This window comes from Gambusia affinis, linkage group LG03 (genome assembly GCF_019740435.1).
Source record: "Gambusia affinis linkage group LG03, SWU_Gaff_1.0, whole genome shotgun sequence".
NCBI classification, from domain to species: domain Eukaryota; kingdom Metazoa; phylum Chordata; class Actinopteri; order Cyprinodontiformes; family Poeciliidae; genus Gambusia; species Gambusia affinis.
This window is the reverse complement of record NC_057870.1, coordinates 23142208-23161199: the sequence shown is the minus strand read 5'-3', so window position 1 is coordinate 23161199 and position 18992 is coordinate 23142208. Positions and strand designations below refer to the sequence as shown.

The window sequence follows — 18992 nt, the reverse complement described above, 5'->3', positions numbered from 1 at the left end:
AGAGAGAGAGAGATCGAGGGTGAGAGAGAAAAAGAGAGAGAGGAAGCGTCTTAATGTCTCTGTGCCTTTACAAGAAACAAAACCACAGAGCTGATGTCACTACTGCCATTTTGACTGAAAAAAATATCTCTGAATGTGTGTTTCTGTGCAAGTGTTCAAAAGAGAAAGAGAAGGGAGAAATTTGCTGATAGCCTAATGGAAAAATAAAAAGGAAAAGAAAGAAAAGTGCTTACATGCTCCTGTACTAACATGAAATCTAATTTTGCTGAAAAGCAAAAGGCTCAATTTTTTTCACAGTGTCAACCCTTTTATGTGTGTGTGTGTGCGTGCACACACATGGGTGGTCTCGCTCTAGTTGCTTCACTTCGAGTTGCACACACACCTTATACAGCAGAAACATGCATGAGTAAACATCACAGGGCAGAACAACGTTTTCTAGACTTTTCCTGCATCACACACATTTTTGTCAATTCATTTTAAATGAACACACACACACACACACATTTGTGTGCTTCCCTCTCTGGTATTCTCTGCTTTGCAAAATCTCCTGAATGTTGCACCCAACCACGCACAGGTGTACAGAAAGGACATAAACTCAGGCAAAAATGCATTGCTTTATACACAATATACCACCCACACACACACACCCATATATATATATATATATATATATATATATATATATATATATATATATATATATATATATATATATATATATATATATATATATATATATATACATATATACATATATATATATATATATATATATATATGCCTATGCAGTTCTATGAGGTCAGTGATTATTTGGGGTTAATAAGGAACTTAAAATGTCTTATAATGTAGGCTTTTTTCAACCCCATGCTCAAAGATTGGGGGAAATTCAAACGAGCTGTCATAGGTTAATATCTGGCTGTCACCATTAGCCAGAGTGAGTGTGCAACAGCAAATCTGCATGCTGTAATTTGTCAAATGTTAATTTCAGTTCTGTCTTCTATTTACATTTGGTCAAAACTCAGACTCTTGGTTAAGCACATTTGCATATCTGCTCAATAAATTAAATTTTCAATTTCAAGATAAAGTTGCAAAAACGTTATTTTATGTTTTTGTACAAAAATACCTTTCCAATAAAATACAGTTTAATTTGTCAGAAATTGTGTTTATAATAAAAAAAACTATTGATTTATAAATAAATTCAAATAAATGAATAAAAAAAGAGTACCATTTGATTATATGTTTACCTTTCTGTTGAGAATATAGAATATTATTTCACATTTTATTATTATTTGTTTTTTCTTCACTTTTTTAAAACCTTTATTATCCAAGCTTAGGGGTTTACATCACACTTAAAAAGTTCCGTGCAAATAAAGTGGAAAAAAATGGATGGATGGATTTTGTTTTGACACAAACAAAATACATAAATTATACTTGAAACCTAAGAAAGAATTTAGATTTTCCTTTTCAGTGGTGTTTAAAATCCCATCCATCCACTGTCTTCACCTGTTTACCATTGCAGTGTGGCAAGAGAGCTGGTGTCCATCTCCAGCAATTACATGGTGAGAGGCAGGGTACACAGGTCACCAGACAGGTCAGACTGCTTCCAGTCACACCTATTTCTTTAAACTGTTCAGGAAAGTTTAAAACGTCCAACTGAGACAACCAATGCTCTACAAGGAGCAAAATTTATTTCTCTTTCATTGACAGTAAAAGATAAAGCAAGAAAATTTGAAAACACATGCTAATCTTTTTTTGCTGGTGTTTTAACATGTGCATGCTTAAAAATAGAAACAATTAAATACCTAAAAATAAATGCATACATCTCTGTTTAAATAGTTATCTCTTCTACTCGTTTCAACTTGAATTGGAACAAAATCTTTGCAATGATGTAATTATTTCTTCCCTATGTCTATATTTCCTGGGTCTTTTGTCCTCCTGTTCCATATTTAATCTTTATACACCCATAAAAGCCTCTCTGTTCTTTCTTCTGCTCCTCCTTCTCACCTCTTTCTCTACAGCAACCTATATAACTGTACCCATGTTTGGACAGCACTTTAATTTTGATTTCAAGCAAGACTGAGCAGAGTGTATGAAGCGGAGAGAAAACTAAGAATTACTGATAAAGAAAGTGCGTGTGCATGTCTGTTTGAGAGAGAACGAGCGAGAGATCTCATTATGAAAAGGTCACAGAGCTGCGTGTGTGGCAGAGAAGGATCGGGCATTAGACAGATTGTTACTGGTCACATGTGCTTAAACCTTTGTGTGTGTGTCAAGGAAGAGTGTGTATTCACTGGTGACTTTGTCGTGTTTTTATTTTTTCTAGAATTTTTTGCTGTGCTCTGAAATGGTGTCTTTGTGTCTTTGCTCCTATTTTACCCTCATGTCATTGGCAGAATGGGAAGAACAGTTTTTCTACACATAACATTTTGCAGTTGATCATGGGATGACCGGAGCTCAGTAGGTAGAGTAGTGAGTGAGTCGGAAAGTTGTGGGTCGATTCCAGCTTCCTCCCGTCACATGTCACATGTCGATGTGCCCCTGGCACTTAACCCCAAGTTGCCTACTTATCTGTGTATTAACCTAAAAATTTGTGCACGTTTGTGAGAGTGACTAGATAAATGTAACTCTAATGTAAAGCACTTTGAGTGGTCAATATAACACAAAAAGCGCAACATAAATTCAGATCATTTATCATGATCATCCTTTTAAGACCACAGTGTTCCCTTCTGATGGCTACTTCCATGGATCATGTCAACAAGTTCCAATCAGATTTGCAATGTGGTGGAGCAGGACATTTGTCTCCTAGATGTACGATACTATTATGTCAATATGGACCAAAATCTCAGAGGATAATGCCACTCTGTACTAGCAGAGAGAGCATAATACAGCAGCTGATAAATGTAGAAGCAAAGGTTTCTGGTGATTCATCTAGTTCCTGCAATTCAGACTGTTACACATGGCCATTCAAACAATTCCTTTTGAAATAAACTTAGGACATTTAATTAATTTCGAATCTGCTGTCAAAACCTTCTTTATCAAACAAAGTTAAAGCTGTCCATCTAATTTAGTAGAATGTTCCTCACTTTATAGCTGAAACTACTCCAAATGCCAGATTTTTCTTTTTCTTCTCTTGGTTCTTGGGATTTGTTTTTTCCCAGAATTTTCCCAGAATACACTTTTCACAGAATTTCATTTGAAACAAACTGAATTTGTTTCATTCAGTCATTTAAAAGACTCAATGAAACAAATAGTTACTGCATCCTAGTGATTCTGAACCCAGTTGTTTGGACAGACACTCAACTCCACCAGATGCAAAAACAAGGACTGACAGCATCAAGCTGACTTCACTGAGCCCTAACCCCATTCTAAGTGACACGGGGGATATTAATAAAGAAAAGAAGAAAAATGAGACTCTGGACTTCATGATGTATTGTTGTGACACTATCAATAACAGTATCAGGGAGGCATTGATTCTGATGAGTCAGCACATCTTTCTGTTCAAATTGTTAACAATGAATCAGTCAATTAATTTTTTTGTTTGCTCTCTCAATGTGGTATTTTGTAACTCCTTATAATTTCCCATTCTTAATAGAACCTTTCTCTGACATTTTATGTTTCTCATTCCTCTGAGGTAAAATGTGATGCACACTTGCAAACGCACACGCACGCACACATTGATTTATGTATGCTATCCAGAGAAACAGGACAAGCAAAATACCCAGTAATCAGACTGGCGTTTGTGTTGGCGGGGATGAAGGCCCCCTTGGAGATGCATGCCAAATAATCAAGATCGACACTGGCACACGGTGTTCTGAGTTGCATGTATGCACCCGTTTGTTTGTGCTATTTTTGTTATAAGGATCTAATCAAATGTAATCATGCTGATTACAATAATTGTGAGGTTTATAATCTCTTCTCTCTCCCCTCCCTCAGATTTTCTCTTCCTTTAAACCTCTCCCCTGCTCCATGTCACTTGTTCATTCATGTCTCCTCTTCTGGATTTGTCATCCTCATCAATCATGCCTTGCTGCCCACCCACTTGATGCTGAATTTTAACTGGAAATAGATTGCAGTTTTTGGAAATGTGTCATGCAGTTTTCCACAAAAGAAAGTTAAACATATAATTAGGCTTCACATTTGTCAGAACTATAGTTTGACAAAATTGTTTTGAGAATATTATTTGGTTTCAGTAATTTACAGCTACAGTAAACAAAAATTCTGTAAACGATGTAAAATGCGGTAGAAATGACTCTTGATTAAATAGTATGTTAAAATTGTGTTCATCTTTTCTCCTTCTATAGGACACAGAGGTGGTGAACACAGCCATTCTTACAGGTAGACGTGTAGCAGTGCCCATTAAAGTGGTTACGGTGGAAACAGATGGGCAGGTGAGGGAGGTGGACGAGCCGATCACCTGCGCCTCCACAGATGTGGATGTGGTTAAGGTACATGTTCACAGTTCACTCATAGATTTGTAATATTCTTACTTCACAGCAACGTCCTCTGGGAATCCTGCATATTGAGGCACAAATTGAATGAGACACGATGTTGACTTTTTATAATCTGACTTCCTTTTAACATTTAACAACACATGAACTAAAAAATTCAGCTTGTTTTCAGTAAACATTATTTGAAAGCACAAATGTTATGGATAAACTCTTTTTACTATCATGTTTTCAAGAATAAGTGGGCTCACAGAAAACATTGTTCAAGTATAATTCTTTACTGGCGCTACTAGAAGAAGGTCAGTCCACACTGGCACTTTTAAATTGTTGTCCTATCCATGCCATCTTTTCTTTTGCTTCTTCACTTCTCATTAACCTGCCGGTACACAATGTCAGTGTCACTCGCTGTAACCTTTGGTAAAAATAAACTACATTGTCCACAGGACATTTTTCAGGAGCGATGTGTATGGGAAGTCAAATGAATACACAAAGAAATATAATAAATATTAAAAAACTATTTCTTAAGACTATCAAAATTCAGTGATTTATGACAGGCAAAAAGAAAAAATGCAGGACCAGTGACTTTTATCTATAAATATTTTTTTTTTCAGCTAGAAATTTAGGAAAATCACAAAAGCAGTTTGACATCATGCAATGATGTCAAACTGCTTGAATGAATGAATTTAAAGTCAAGGTCAACTTAAAAGGACAGATATTCACAGTTGTGAAAGACTATACTAAAAATATAATAAACTGCTTCTGAGTAAAAAAATTATTTTTAAAGTAAGCATGCATATCACTCAAATTATTTTACTCCACACTTCGTAAGGCAACCATAAAAAGATAATATTAGCTGGTTAGTTAGTGTATCAATTGTCTGAATTAGCTAGCCTGAAATCTGCTGTCTAACATATCTGCTACTCTATTCTCATAGCCTGCCAAATGTTCTCTTATGAAAGGATTGCCTTACTAAGGGTAATCAGCAGCACCCCTTTAGTTTCTGTTCCATGACTTTCGAAAATGCAACTTTCTGTTTTATACACAGAAACAGCATGTAGCAGATTGGCAGTCAACCTAAAAAGTTTGGTGGAGGAGTGTACCAGTCAACTGTCAGATGTTGTGGTTTTTGAGTTTCAAATGTCAGCTTAAAATTGTGTAATAGATAATACAATGGTTTGGTATCTACTGGTAGAAGTAAAAACAATACCAGTCTCTCTATGTGTTAAACAGAACTAGCCGGTTGCCTCGTAATTGACTAAATAGTTGCTCATTTCCATTAAGAATCTTTTGCATGACATGTATGTTACTTTGTTTTGGAACAAAAGACTTTAGACTTGAATTGACTTAGAAAAAGTAACTTGAAAATGATTCTGAACCAGCTAAATCTTACAGTTTCTTTGATCCAGATTTTTTATTTAAATTTTTTTTTCCCTCCAGGGGGTCTTTTTGTGGGCTCTAGTGTCCCTTATATGACAGTAGACTGACAGGAAAGAGGGAGAGAGAGGGGGGAAGACATGCGGCAAATGTCGCCATGTCCAGGATTCAAACCTGCGAAACATCGAGGACTCAAGGCGTCCAAATGTGGCTCGCGCTATCCCCTATGCCACCACAGCACGTCCTTTAATCCAGACTTTTGTCTTAACAACTCTAACTAAAAAATTGTTGAAAAAAATGATCTCCATCTCTCGGAAGTATCCCTGATGTAAGAAAAACGCGCTGCCAAGCAGACTAACTACACTCTACTTTACTAATTGATGAGGCAGAAATACCTTTAACACTTTCACAGAAACCAGTCAATACCTGCAGCTGAAAATTGATTCCTCCTGTGCATCACTCCGTATGCCCTCTGGGCCTAAAATGAAACACACCCTTGCTGTGACAGTTTCAATATGATGCCAATTTCCTGGTACAAGCCGACAGTAGTACTAGCATTTAAAGAACAATCAATAACAGCTTGGTAAAAATGGAAGGAAGTCATTTGCTGAGAATGTAATATCTGCTTTCTGTTTGTAAGTGGATTGTTTGGATGTGAAATGTCAGTAAGTGGTTATTTTTGTTTGTCTTCAAGATCACACCTGGTAATGAAAAAACAGTACAATTAAATCCCGCCAGATATTAACACAACCGGATTAAACTTCTCAATAAGATGTGTCAATAATGTGATATATGATTCTGTCATTACATTCAGTCCTTTATCCTGAAGTAACTTTGTAAAAAAAAAAAAAAAAAAAAAAAAAAAAAAAGGTAACAAGCCTAAAGGTGTAGTCAGAGCATTTAAACTGAAGTTGTTTTTAATTTAAAAAAAAATATTTATATTGTTTTTGTCCAAGTATCAAATGTTCTGTTACTTTGATGATTTTCTGGCGTGACGTTTAAAAGCTTTATTCAGAGTAAATTAATTACCATTTACTGTATGACAACAGATTTTCTCTTCTGGAAAAATCTGTGATTGCTAAATTCTTTAGAGACTAATTTTTTTATAAAATCTAAAGGCCTTTTTGCACTGCAGGGTCCTATTGTAGCCCGTTTGAGATTGTTTTTGATTTGAAGAAAGTTCCACCTCGAAAGTGGGTGGGAATTGACATATCTGCTCCTTTTGTACATGATTGTCAGCAAGGAAGCTGAGGAAAAGAATTACCTAAGCTTTACCCTTTAACTAAATGATTTAAAAACATTCTCATCTGTCATCTCTGAGCTGGACTTGCATTTGGTGAAGCTGAACCACTGCAGGATCAGAGCGAGATAAGGAGTTTCCCTCATTCAGAAAGTCTTGTTTACTTCTGATTGCAATTGGAAAAATGTTCCCTGATTTCAAAACTTTGGCTTGAAGTGGTGCTTGCAATTCCAGTTTCCAGTGTAGCAGGATGCATATTCATCCTCCATGATCAAAATCAAACCCAGAGAAATTTGATGTAGCACAAGCAGGTGTGCAATTCAAATCTATGCAACCCAGGAAGAAGTTGCAAAGTCATATATGTCAAAAATAACATTGTCTGGAAAATATTTATTTCACTGAAAAAATCTACTTCGGGCCCAGTGATTTATGTTACAAGTGTCTGCAGAGATTGTGGAATTATTCAGAGTGGAAATTGTCATCCATGAAATTATGACTCATCATAAAAGGTATAAAGCTGCAGTCTTTCCAATTTGTGTTTGATTTCTGTTCTTCAGCTCTGCTGGAGCCAATCAGTTGATTGGGATTGTAAAGTATTAACACACATAGCTTCCTCTGTAAAGCATTTTGTTTAAAACAAATTAATTTGGTGAAATTAAGGTATCTGCTTTTAGGGATGCTGAGATAAATAATATGATTTGTGTATTTAAACCGTCACCCTGTGCTGGGATCCGGTTCAAAAAGTCACATTAAAGAGAGGAAAAACAAAATACCAACAGCTACACTGACACAATAAGGTGACTCAGGTTGTGGGAAACTAAGCCAGCTCCTTGAAAGAACTAGTTAACATCGGAGTAAATGTGTCTTTCGTGCCTCCATAGACATGCAGATCATCAACATGAGGTTGTGCTGGAATGCATACTGTCTGCAAGAATGAAACTTTCGTGAAAAGATTTTCCTATCTTAGCTGACATATAATATCTCTTCTCCTTCCCAGAGAAAACATGCACAAGCAGACCCACACAGACATATATGCTGCTCTTTGGCTATAAGAAAAAAAAAACATCCTCAACAGCCCGTTGAGAATGCCAACTTACAACCTTTCACCTTTTCATTTTATTTTGAAATATTTTGGATGAGACCAAAAGATATAATAAAGTTGTGGCCCATGAAATTGTTCTGAAATTTTCTAAATTGTTCTCTGCAGTTTTATCTGAAATGCTGTAACCCTATTGGGTCCATGAGCTCCTACACACCGTCACATTTCTGTCTTTGCTACAATTTTACCTGCTTCTTTGCTTGAGCTGAGAGGCTTTTTAGCTTACTGAGAATTCCTGGACTCTTAACTTCTTAGTGCGCACGTCATCAGCAATTTCTTGTTTTCATGCGAAGCAAAGCAAGACAGGTGCTGACAGCAGGTTTGCATTTATTGGGCATAATATTCCCAGACATCTCCCTTGGAGTTAATACAAGTAAAGGGTATTTTGTGAATCAATAGAATAAGGCAAATCTTATTTCATATTTGTTGCGCATCAATAACAGGACTTTAATCAACAATTTCCAACATATCCTGAGGTGGTGTTACAGTATGTGTTTGGAGTGCCTGTTCTGAAATTTGTGCATTAAAAGCAACAGTATAGCAACATATTGTTTTTGCTAAAAAACACAAGTTCACTCAAAGCTTTGTATTTTCAGATTCTGTTTCATCGATCTTTAAACATAGTCACCTAATCTAATTATAGTAAATACAAAAAGTCATTTAAAAAAGTACCATAGTAATATTATGGATCTATATGCAGGATCTTTCAAAAATGTTGTACCTGACTGCCATAATTAAATTCAGTCCTTACTAGGCACAACAAATATTCATGAATTTTAACCTATTAATGGCCAGTTTCAGCAGGTAAGAAATATTTGAGTTAAAACTGCAAAAGTGATTATTTGTTGTAAATTTTTTTAGAAATAAATTGTTTTACTTGAGTCCGTTGGACATAAAAAAGGCTTTCCAGAGTGACTTTTATTAACATAAAATAAATATTTGTGAATTGTCAGACATTTTTAACCCCATAGACAGCTTTAGCATACAATTTTTTATTTGATTGTTTTTTTTTTCTTTTAAGAAAAACTTGAAAGGTTGATTTTTTTTTCCCCTATAATATACAGAAATTGGCATTGGCTAATATGTTTTTGTGTAGTTTTTAAAAATGTGTCAAAACTACATTCACTACAGATTTTCAGCACATAAAAAAGTGTTTTGGTGTTATAGAGTACAATTAAAAAAACAATTTCTACAAAATTTAAACACAAAGAGCTAAAAATGTTTTAAAAATGTACCTAAAAATTAATTTAGTCCAAAGCCAAACCATATTTTCAAAAAAAATTATGCAAAAGTGAAAATTCTGGGGGGACACAGACAGAATGCTTACTGTACCACTTGGGTCTTTTGACACTAAGTGGTTAGGACTAAATATTATCACAAAGATGAATGGAAAATAAAAAACAAAATACCTTCTCTAATTTATTCATAAAAGGTTAAATATAAAGCTCAATCATCAGACTTCAAGTTGTTTTATGGCACAAGACGATGCATCTTTCTATGTGGAAGACTGAAAAGAAAAAAATAATAAAAAAAGAAGGGATTGGATCCTGATTGGATCTGGATAGGAAAGGAAGATGAGGGTATCAGATAAATTAAACTCAGTTTGTCACAATTTAATACAAATTGTGACATATAAGTGCAGTCAAAACCATGTGAGTTGATGCATTAAAAAACGTCTAGGCCATAACATATGCTCATGAAAAAAAAAAAAAAAACACAAGAACAGGGCTGTAATTTTATTGTTTTACATCAACAAATAAAACAACATACTGACCAAAATAAATGAGACCTTTAATTGCATTCATCTTGTTTTATTTGATGTCATAAAAGCCAGCATGTCCAAATGAATGCTGCAAATGTTTTGAGAGAACGATGCCTCTGGATGTAACTAATCTTAAAATCCAGTCGAACTGCTGGTAGCAGCTGAAATGGGACACACTACATTAGTCTTTTAACTTATAAACACTGAGGCATAATACCGAAGATTAACCACACTAACAGAAAATCTGCACCTTCATAGAACTATATGAATTTCTTCATGATTTTTGGCTGCTGTGATGGAAAAAGCCACAAAAGAACTAGGAAATAAGTCATGATTATAATAAGAATCAATTCTTTTTAACTATTACAACCAACTTCACAGTTTTTGTTCTACTCACTTTATTCTTTTCCTCAGTTAAAGAAAATACCTCCTACGAGAAAAAAACAAAACAAAAAACAACTTGCTCTGCTTTTGGAATTAACAAATTGTAATCAATAATCTGAAGGAGATGAAATTTTCATTTGGTTTCAAATCACCTCCATCAGCTAACCTTTTATGTAATTACTCACAGTAGATAAATGTTGGTGCAGGGAGTAGCACAACTTCCCTCCCAGATAATGAACGTATGAAAATGACTGGCTAATCCTGTCACTGCGCTGCAATAAACTGGTGCTGATTCCTCCCATTCACCTCGTTTCTCAGTTTAACCCATTCATCCCTGACAGCAACATAAGCAACAGTAAAGTACAGTATGGATATTATCTTCCTTCTTGTCACATTCTCTGTAAGTGTAAACTATCTTGTTAAGGCCCCTTTAGGTTTTTGTCATCTGGGATCTGAGTATGAGCTGCTGCTGTTGATGCAGCAGTATGCGGAGGTCAGCAGTGTCACTGCCAGTAGAGGACAGATAGGGGACGAGCGCATGCATACACACAAATTAGTACCATTATCCTGACCTCACGCAAAGCTGGAGAGGTGAACGGAGGGAGGATAGGATGAGGTGGTGAGAAGATGACAAATTGATCAATGAGAAGAGGAGAAGGGGGACGAGGAGATAGATCTGAGAACCGGGAAAATAAAAAAGGACAAGTGAATTTTGATGGACAGCCATACATCAGTATAAATGTATGCCTTCCCTTTTAGGACTGTGTGTCATGAAATTGAATGTGGAAAGATGCTAAACAGCTAGATGCTTGAGTTGTAACTGTTTTACTTTTTTTTTTTTTTACTTCAACTCAAGTTCAACCACTTTTTATTGTTCATTCTGTCATGTACTAAGATTTTAAGAATGACTGCTGCGTGCTTGGCGCCATGCATAGAATGAGGTTTACTATTGTCAATGTCGCAGAAGAGTCAAAGAAAATAGACTGCAATTTGACACGTATAGAGAGGATGGCCAGAGGAGGAAATACGTCACACAGAGTTTGTAGCTTAGCAGACAGGTCAGAATTAGGCCTTTTACTTCAAAAACGCAAAATCTTACCAAGTATTTTTGTCTAGTTTCTAGGGCAAATATCTTTGTACATTTAAAATAAGACAAAGCTAACTTAAGAGTAGCTTTTCACCAAAACAAATAAGCACGTTTTAATTAAATAATTTTGAAATATGTTAAGAAATTATTTTGTACACAATTTACTACTGAAGCTATATAACTTTACAAAGAGATTTTGAGATGCAGTTCTTACCAGTTTAAACATCCACCTGTTTGTCTTTAATCAGCATTGCACAAAACGTTTACGCTTCAAATGATACAGTAATTGCAGTAGGATGTGTGTGGTGGAATTATGGCAAGCCATTATGTCCTTTAATTTTGAGTTCTGTAATGTCTTGTAACTACCAATTAACTCAGTATAATATGCCACCAGTTATTTAGTTATTCCTGTAGTCACAGAACCACCAGTAGCCCAATCATGCACCACTTGGAGTTTTCCTATCAAATTATAGATTTTTGTTTTGCTTTACCTTTTATGGCAAGTTAAGGTAAAATTAACTCAAATGTTGCTTGTTACTTTTATTGATCATTTTTCATGACATGAAGAACTTGTCTTGTTTGCAGGACAATATTTGATTCAAATTAGATACAATTATTAAAATGGCTTTAGTTTTGGGAGGATTTTGTTTCCCTAAAAAGAGAGAGAAAAGAAGAAAATACTTTTGTCCCTTTATCTGTTGTGTTGAACCGTGACCTTACAAACCGGGTCTGTACCGAAACATGGTTCATGCACAGTTACTGCCATAAAAATCTGCCATTAAAAGTTAATGCAGTTTGACTTCTTGAAATTAGGCATTGAGCAAATGTAGCTGTAGAAAAAATTACAGATTTTAGACAACCGTTTTCCTTGATCAGCCTACTTCAAACGACTTTTTCTCTGTCTCTTTTGTATTCAGGTACAGCTACTATGTATCGTCTCACCTCTCTAAAAACTGTCCTTCCTTGAGTTTTAACACTGATATTCTCTTCCACCTTTGTTGACAGGAAAATGTGTATAACCTTCAGGAACCAGCATCAAACTGATTGATGTCTGCTTTGTTTCTTCAAACTCTGATATAGCACTTTTGTTAACGGCAGTTTTTACTGCAAGTATGAACAGTTGCTCTAAATTCAGTCCCACACTCCACCCATCAAAACTATATGATAAAAAATTGTAAGTCACAGGCATCTGAACTGTAGGTTGGTGATCGCAATGCTATCTACATTCTGCAATTTACACTGAAACTGAATCATAAAGGCAGCATCTTCTACAGAGTTAAAATATAAAATGAAATAGTTTAATAAGTTGCCCTGATTATCATGTAAAACAAATATTAAATATCCTTTAATTTCTTGAGAAATGGGTTTCCTTTCATTAAAACCTCATCCTTTCTAAAGACAAAGGCCTTATCTGACTGTAGCCATGTTTGTGTCAAACTCTACAGCTGCTTTATTAAACCGCTGATGCATCAATTTCTAATTTGCTTATGTCTTGTCCTAAACATGAAGCTACTCTCTGACACATACACACACACACACACCTACACACAGTGTATGCACAAGTGCATGTAGATACACACATGCACATTTCTGTATTCCCATTTTCTTCTTCCTAGTCAAATTGAATTAGTAATGACATCATTAAAGGGGTCTCTGCACACCCGTGGGGTATGACCGGTTACCGATCAAACCCCAGGGGTGTGCCTGCTGGGTGATCTTTGTGTCCATGTGTATTCAGTGAGTGTGTGTTCAGGTAGTGTGCTTGAGAAGGATGTGAATAAGAGCAGGAATTACACTAAGGAATTATAAGTCTGCTAGGACAAGTCTGCTAGGAGCAAAATTGTACACATGTAAAATGATCTAATAATTTTCTTACATTGGCTGCCTGTAGTTCAGAGAATTTACTTTAAATACTTCTGATAGTTTACAAATCACTGAGTGGCTAAGTAGCACCAAAATATATTAAAGAGCTGTTGTGATTGTATCAATCTTCCAGAACCTCTCAGGTATTCTGGTTCTGGTCTTCTCTGCGTCCCCAGAACCAGAACAAACAGCATTCAGTTTTTATCCTCCACTAATCTGGAACAAACTTCTGAAAACTGCTGAATATCCAAAATAGTGCCTTCCTTTAAAAAACTACTTGCTTAGGCTGACCTTTGACAAATAAAGGGAAAATAGATGAATTTTAGACTAGACTCCAATTTTTCATTACTTTATTTTGCCACTGTAATGTAATGCTTTTTTTTTTTTTTGCTTGTTTATTGCAATATGTTTTTATTATGTACTTATTTGTACTGGACTTATTTGCTATGCTTAAAAGAAAGCTGCACAATTTTCTTGAAAATTGAATTTTATTTTTTTTTGGAAAACATATCTATTGACATTGCTGTAAAACAGATCTGCTCAAAATCAAAATCAAATCAAATCAAATTTTATTTGTATAGCACATTTCAGCAGCAAGGCATTTCAAAGTGCTTTACATCAAATCAAACACAAAAACACAATGCAACATAGAATCAACAATAAAAACACAACATCAAGTCAGATTCCATCAATAAATTTGCAATTGATTACGTTTCATTGATTACCAGACACACATCCTTTTTCTGCTCTTACAAAGGTTTAATCTTACAAAAGAGATGAAATGGTTGATATTTTCATAAACACTATTTCAAGATTTAATTTTTTATATGCATATGTTTGCACTGTACAGACTGAACGTTTGAGAGGGCAGTGTAAAAACCTTGCTATGTCCATTTCTCCATTTGTTCAGTTAAAAAAACTCTCATCAAAGAAAATTCTGCTCTGTATCATTTTTATGTCTTCAGGTACTGGCTTACCCTCACAAGTGACAACTATGTCTTTTGGGGTTTGTGCCCATGTATATATTAGGTGTCCACTCACATTAAAAAAGAAAAGTGACAGCTGAGTTTGCAAGTGTATGTCCTTTTTAATATGACGTGCTGCATTAAAATATAGAGTTAAGCAAAATAAGATAATTTACATCTCTGCTGATAAAGCTGCTTCTCCCTTTTTGAACTAATGTATGTGCATTTACAGTAATCATTTGTGTCCAAGTCAGCAAAGGTGGCGTATCAAGTTTTGCTGAAGAATAAACAAAAATGATAAGTAGACCTTATTGACATTGACTCACTATTCCCATTTGGGTTAAACATTGTCTTGTTACTGACATTGCTTCAATTGTAAGACATTGTATATAACCAGAAGAAAATTTAAATATCAATCAAATAATTTTATTTTCTTTTTATCTCCTCATGTTGCTGCAGCTTTTATTGCTGGCAAGCCCGTTGTTCTTAGAAACTGTAGTTCTTCTTTAATTTGTGCAGTTTTGTGAAAATTGATGGACCAAGCAGTTTTTTTTTTCATTTATCCTCCATTTATTCATCAGTGTCAGGACATTTCTCTTACAGTTGATCCAGAAGCAGATAAAAACCATCAAACAACCCCAGAAGAAGAAAAAACAAGTAAATATTGCTAACCTGTATCATTTAAATTTACATAAATAATTGTACCTAAATTGCAAAAAATAAAAATACTAAGCAAACGACAATGAATCCACCACAAAGTTATTAAGATTAATCATGAATGTTTAACTGTTAACGTCATCAAATCCATCAGTTAAAAATCATAATAGAATAATTTTTTCAATCATCAAAATCAATTAATATACTAGATTCACAACTAATGTTTAAGTTCAGATATAGCCGACAACACAGATGTTCCTGAGCTGGTGGCTAGGATAAAGCTAATCCAGAATGTACATTGAAAAAAAATGAACTTAGGGGGTTATCACATTAACAAAAGAATATCATGTACTTTTAACTAAATAATTTCATGTTTCAAAGAAAAATGTGATACAATCATGTTGGAAAAACAAGAAATTCAACAACTTCACGTTTGAAATTTAATCATGTTACGATAACATGATTCATTATAGTCAGACTGATATTGTGCTGAAGACGAGTGAGATCACAGGACATCATGCGAGTTCAGTGCAGAATTTTAAAACATTGTCGTTGAATTAACGTAATTAAATCATGGAAAGGATTTTCACATGATTAAATAGCTTTCTTTCAGCATGAAGCATGTTTGTTGAGATAACTTAATTTTCATGAGTTGGATCAACTTAATAAGTAGTGTGAAGGTATCACTGTAACATAAGTTGGTTTCTCCAGCGTGCTGTGGTGGTGCAGGGGGTTAGCACATTAAAAGTTGGTTTCAACTAAATTGCCATTAATGTTAGTCAAGTAAATTATTTGGTCCAAAGCATTGCAAATTAATTGGGCTGCCTCTTTTAAAATACATTGGGTCCAACTATAGTAAATGAGTTGAATCAACCTTAATAAATTAAATTGAGCCAACACATTTGCCTTAAATTGGAATAACCATAAATATATTAAGTTGAGCCAACTCATTTTATTTAAATTAGAATAACCATAATAAAATAAGTTGACCTAACACATTTGCTTTAAATAGGAGTAACAGAATTACATGGTGCTAAAATAAAGCAAAGTAATTAGGTGGAAATGATCCAGCGGTATCACTGTTGCGCCATGTTTTGTTCTGATTGTCCATTCTTTACAGTCAGTACATGTCTTTTCTTCCCTTCTTTTCCTCTTTTTCTGATTTGACTTTAGGGAAATAAATTACAGATTTTGTTTCATTAGGACTGAAACGTAATGAAAAATATGAAGCGATTTAAAAAATAAATCTAATGTAGCTAGAAGCATTGACATGGAAGTATGAGGCCAACAAATACACAATTATCTTTTTGCAACTGATATATCACTTTATACATTTTCTATAAGAACTTGCAAATCTGCAAGTATTATTTGTGACATTCAAAATAAATATCTAGTGGAGGTATTTTAAATTCATTGAATTAAAATGTACAGTTATGAGACTGATTTCAAATTTTTTCAGCAAATAGTTATGTAACATAGCTTTGTCTTTTGTAACCAAATGTTGAAACTATTAGGCAGAATTTTAAAATTTCCCAAAATAACCAGTCCTTAGTTAATCTCACTTCACACTGTAATGTGGGCAACATTAAAGCTTTCCTCACATTAAATTCCCACATTTTTCCACAGTAAAAAGAGAAGACAGATTACCATTCAGAGCTGGTTATTAATTTTTCAATATTCTCCTGAAACGTGCAGTCCTAATTTTGCTTGGACTCTGGAGTTGTATGCAGTAGCCATTCTCTTTGAAGTATTTTAGGATTTACAAGCATTGTCATGCCACATTTAATGAAGTCTACTGCAGTGAGTTAAATAATTAGAGGGGAAAAAGGAAAGCAAGAAAATAACTTACAAAAATTATGTGAAAATATTGAGAAGGATGGGGATCTGTCTTGGTGCCCTGGATCATTTGAAAGGCCTGGAAAGGAAATGAAAACCAAAATGGATTAAAGACAGAGGACATACACAGATGCGTATTCACACACACACCAATACACTATACAACACTCTCTAAACTCACACATTTTCCATTTAGCGGTAACAGGCTTAGGATATAGCCTGCAATTTGACACACACAACATTTAAACAGACCATTGGCAACACACAACATTTATCTGTGTGAGCAGCGACCCTGAAGGTGTCTGAAGCTATTTTTTAACTCCCCACCAATTCACTTCTTATGATGTAGAAAGAGGTTTTGTTGTTAAATCAGCAAAGCCGTGAATGCCCCACAGTGGATCCCCATAAACTGTTCAACACTTGCCCATAGTGACAAAAACTACCAGAGAGTAAAACATAACAATTTCACACAAGAAAAATCCTGAAGTATCATACAAACATCCTTTTAACGCATGCTTCACACTCTAATGTTGCATTTCTGCTCAGGTGACAAGAAGCTTTTGATTTTATTTTGCATTATGTGTATTCATCAGCTGTGCTATCTTCATTACATTACCTGAGATAGCTATTACCAAATAGGATTCGGTTCAATTCAGTTTATTCGTGTAGTGCCAATTCAGAACAATCAACTGCAGTACTGAAAAATGAAGCTAAGCTATATCATATGTCAATTGCAAAATTATTCATTTATTTATAGTTTTGGATAGTAATAGATTGCTTGTTTTAATTTTGTAATCGGTAAGTTCAAAAGGTTTAATCATTGAAATTACAAAAACATCAAATATAACTTAGATATAAAAAAGGAGAAAACTAATAAAGGATTAATAAATATAATATAATATAATATAATATAATATAGTAAAATGGGAGAGACACAAATGATACATAGAATGGACATGTTCATGTTTTAAGTGTATCTTTGCCCATGTGTTGTGCAGGTTAGGCAGAATTTATGTTTTTCTGTGAAGCATCCATGTTACACTTTTCTGCTTACCTTCATGAAACATACAGGCCTCAATCAATAGCTAATTAACTGCTAATTACCATGTTGAAATCCAACAAAGTCAACATCCTCCTAGTGATAATTTCAAGACAGTGATGTCCTGTGTTATATCTAATCATGTTTTATCAGCCTAAATGTACACAACAGCCATTGTTCATGGTTTTTACCTTACAAATTATTATATCTCAAGGAACTTATTAGAGAACCTTTTAACTCAAAGTTCCATGTTAATTTCAGTTCAAGAGAAATGTTGTCTAAGTTCAGTGGCTTGGAGACTTAATAGACCAGCATTCTACACAAGTATTTAAAAGTTGTTTGTGAAAGCCAGGGTTCATTCAAATGGTTGATTAGAAACACATTTAAACTCTGATTCTGACCAGCAGTGTTACTCTAATATGTATAAATGTCAGCATACCCATTTCCCAAAACAGCTTTGGCACTAGAAATCCAGACAGTGAAAGTGTAGGTCTTACTGTGTTTATATATGGTTACAATGTAGCTGTAAATTTGATGACGAAGTCTGTCAGGGTCACTCAACCTCTAAATCTGCCAAAAGTTTGTGTTTTCAACATCTGGTTTGGTAGAAAAAATTATGGTAAGCTACTGCTACACATAGTAGATGGAAGGAGAGTTACTCTGTATAAAATATTCCCTGCCAATGTCAAAAAACATTCTCCTTCATTTAGCTCAGACAGAGAAAAAAGAGTTGCCGCCTAAGATTCATCATGGAAACACGGAAGAAGATTGTTTGAGAAAGAAAAGCTATTTAATGTTCTTTGTGGACATCAACAGATTCGGTATGAGTGTCACTCGGAAGGCTCTTTTGTCACAAAATTGCATTTTAAAGTTACTCATTTGCTTGAAAATATTTGAATTGCTGATTGATTGATTTATGTTTCATGTTTTCTACTTCTAAGTTGGGACAATGTTGAGCATTTTCAAATAAATAAAATTATCCCATTCTTCATATATAAATAAAAAAATATCTAAGTTTTAATCTAGATTTTAAATTAAAACTTGTGAACATTTTGATGATCACAATGTTGAGTAAGATTTAAATTATTGACCCTTTATCCAGTCCAGTTTAAGGTTTCAGAGTATAAAGCAATGCAGAGCCTCATCCTTCCACCAAGCGGCTCGGAGCTGTGGACCCTGTTTCTGGTTTGGATCTATATCTGTTGGGTCTACCACTGGGATTTCATCAGATGTGTCCTCAA

At 34.6% G+C, this 18992-nt stretch overlaps 1 protein-coding gene across 5 annotated transcripts in view; it reads left to right on the top strand.

The window, feature by feature from the left end:
• Window positions 1–18992, top strand: part of si:dkey-215k6.1 (transmembrane protein 132C) — a 249561-nt gene that overhangs the window by 206665 nt on the left and 23904 nt on the right. For all 5 annotated transcript variants that reach the window (XR_006370271.1, XM_044112801.1, XM_044112800.1 and 2 more), the window contains one exon: window positions 4302–4445. Coding sequence is in view for 4 of the 5 variants with exons in the window: in XM_044112801.1 (XP_043968736.1) it covers window positions 4302–4445 (144 nt within the window). In the remaining variant the exon portion in view is untranslated. The remainder of the gene's footprint in view (window positions 1–4301; window positions 4446–18992) is intronic.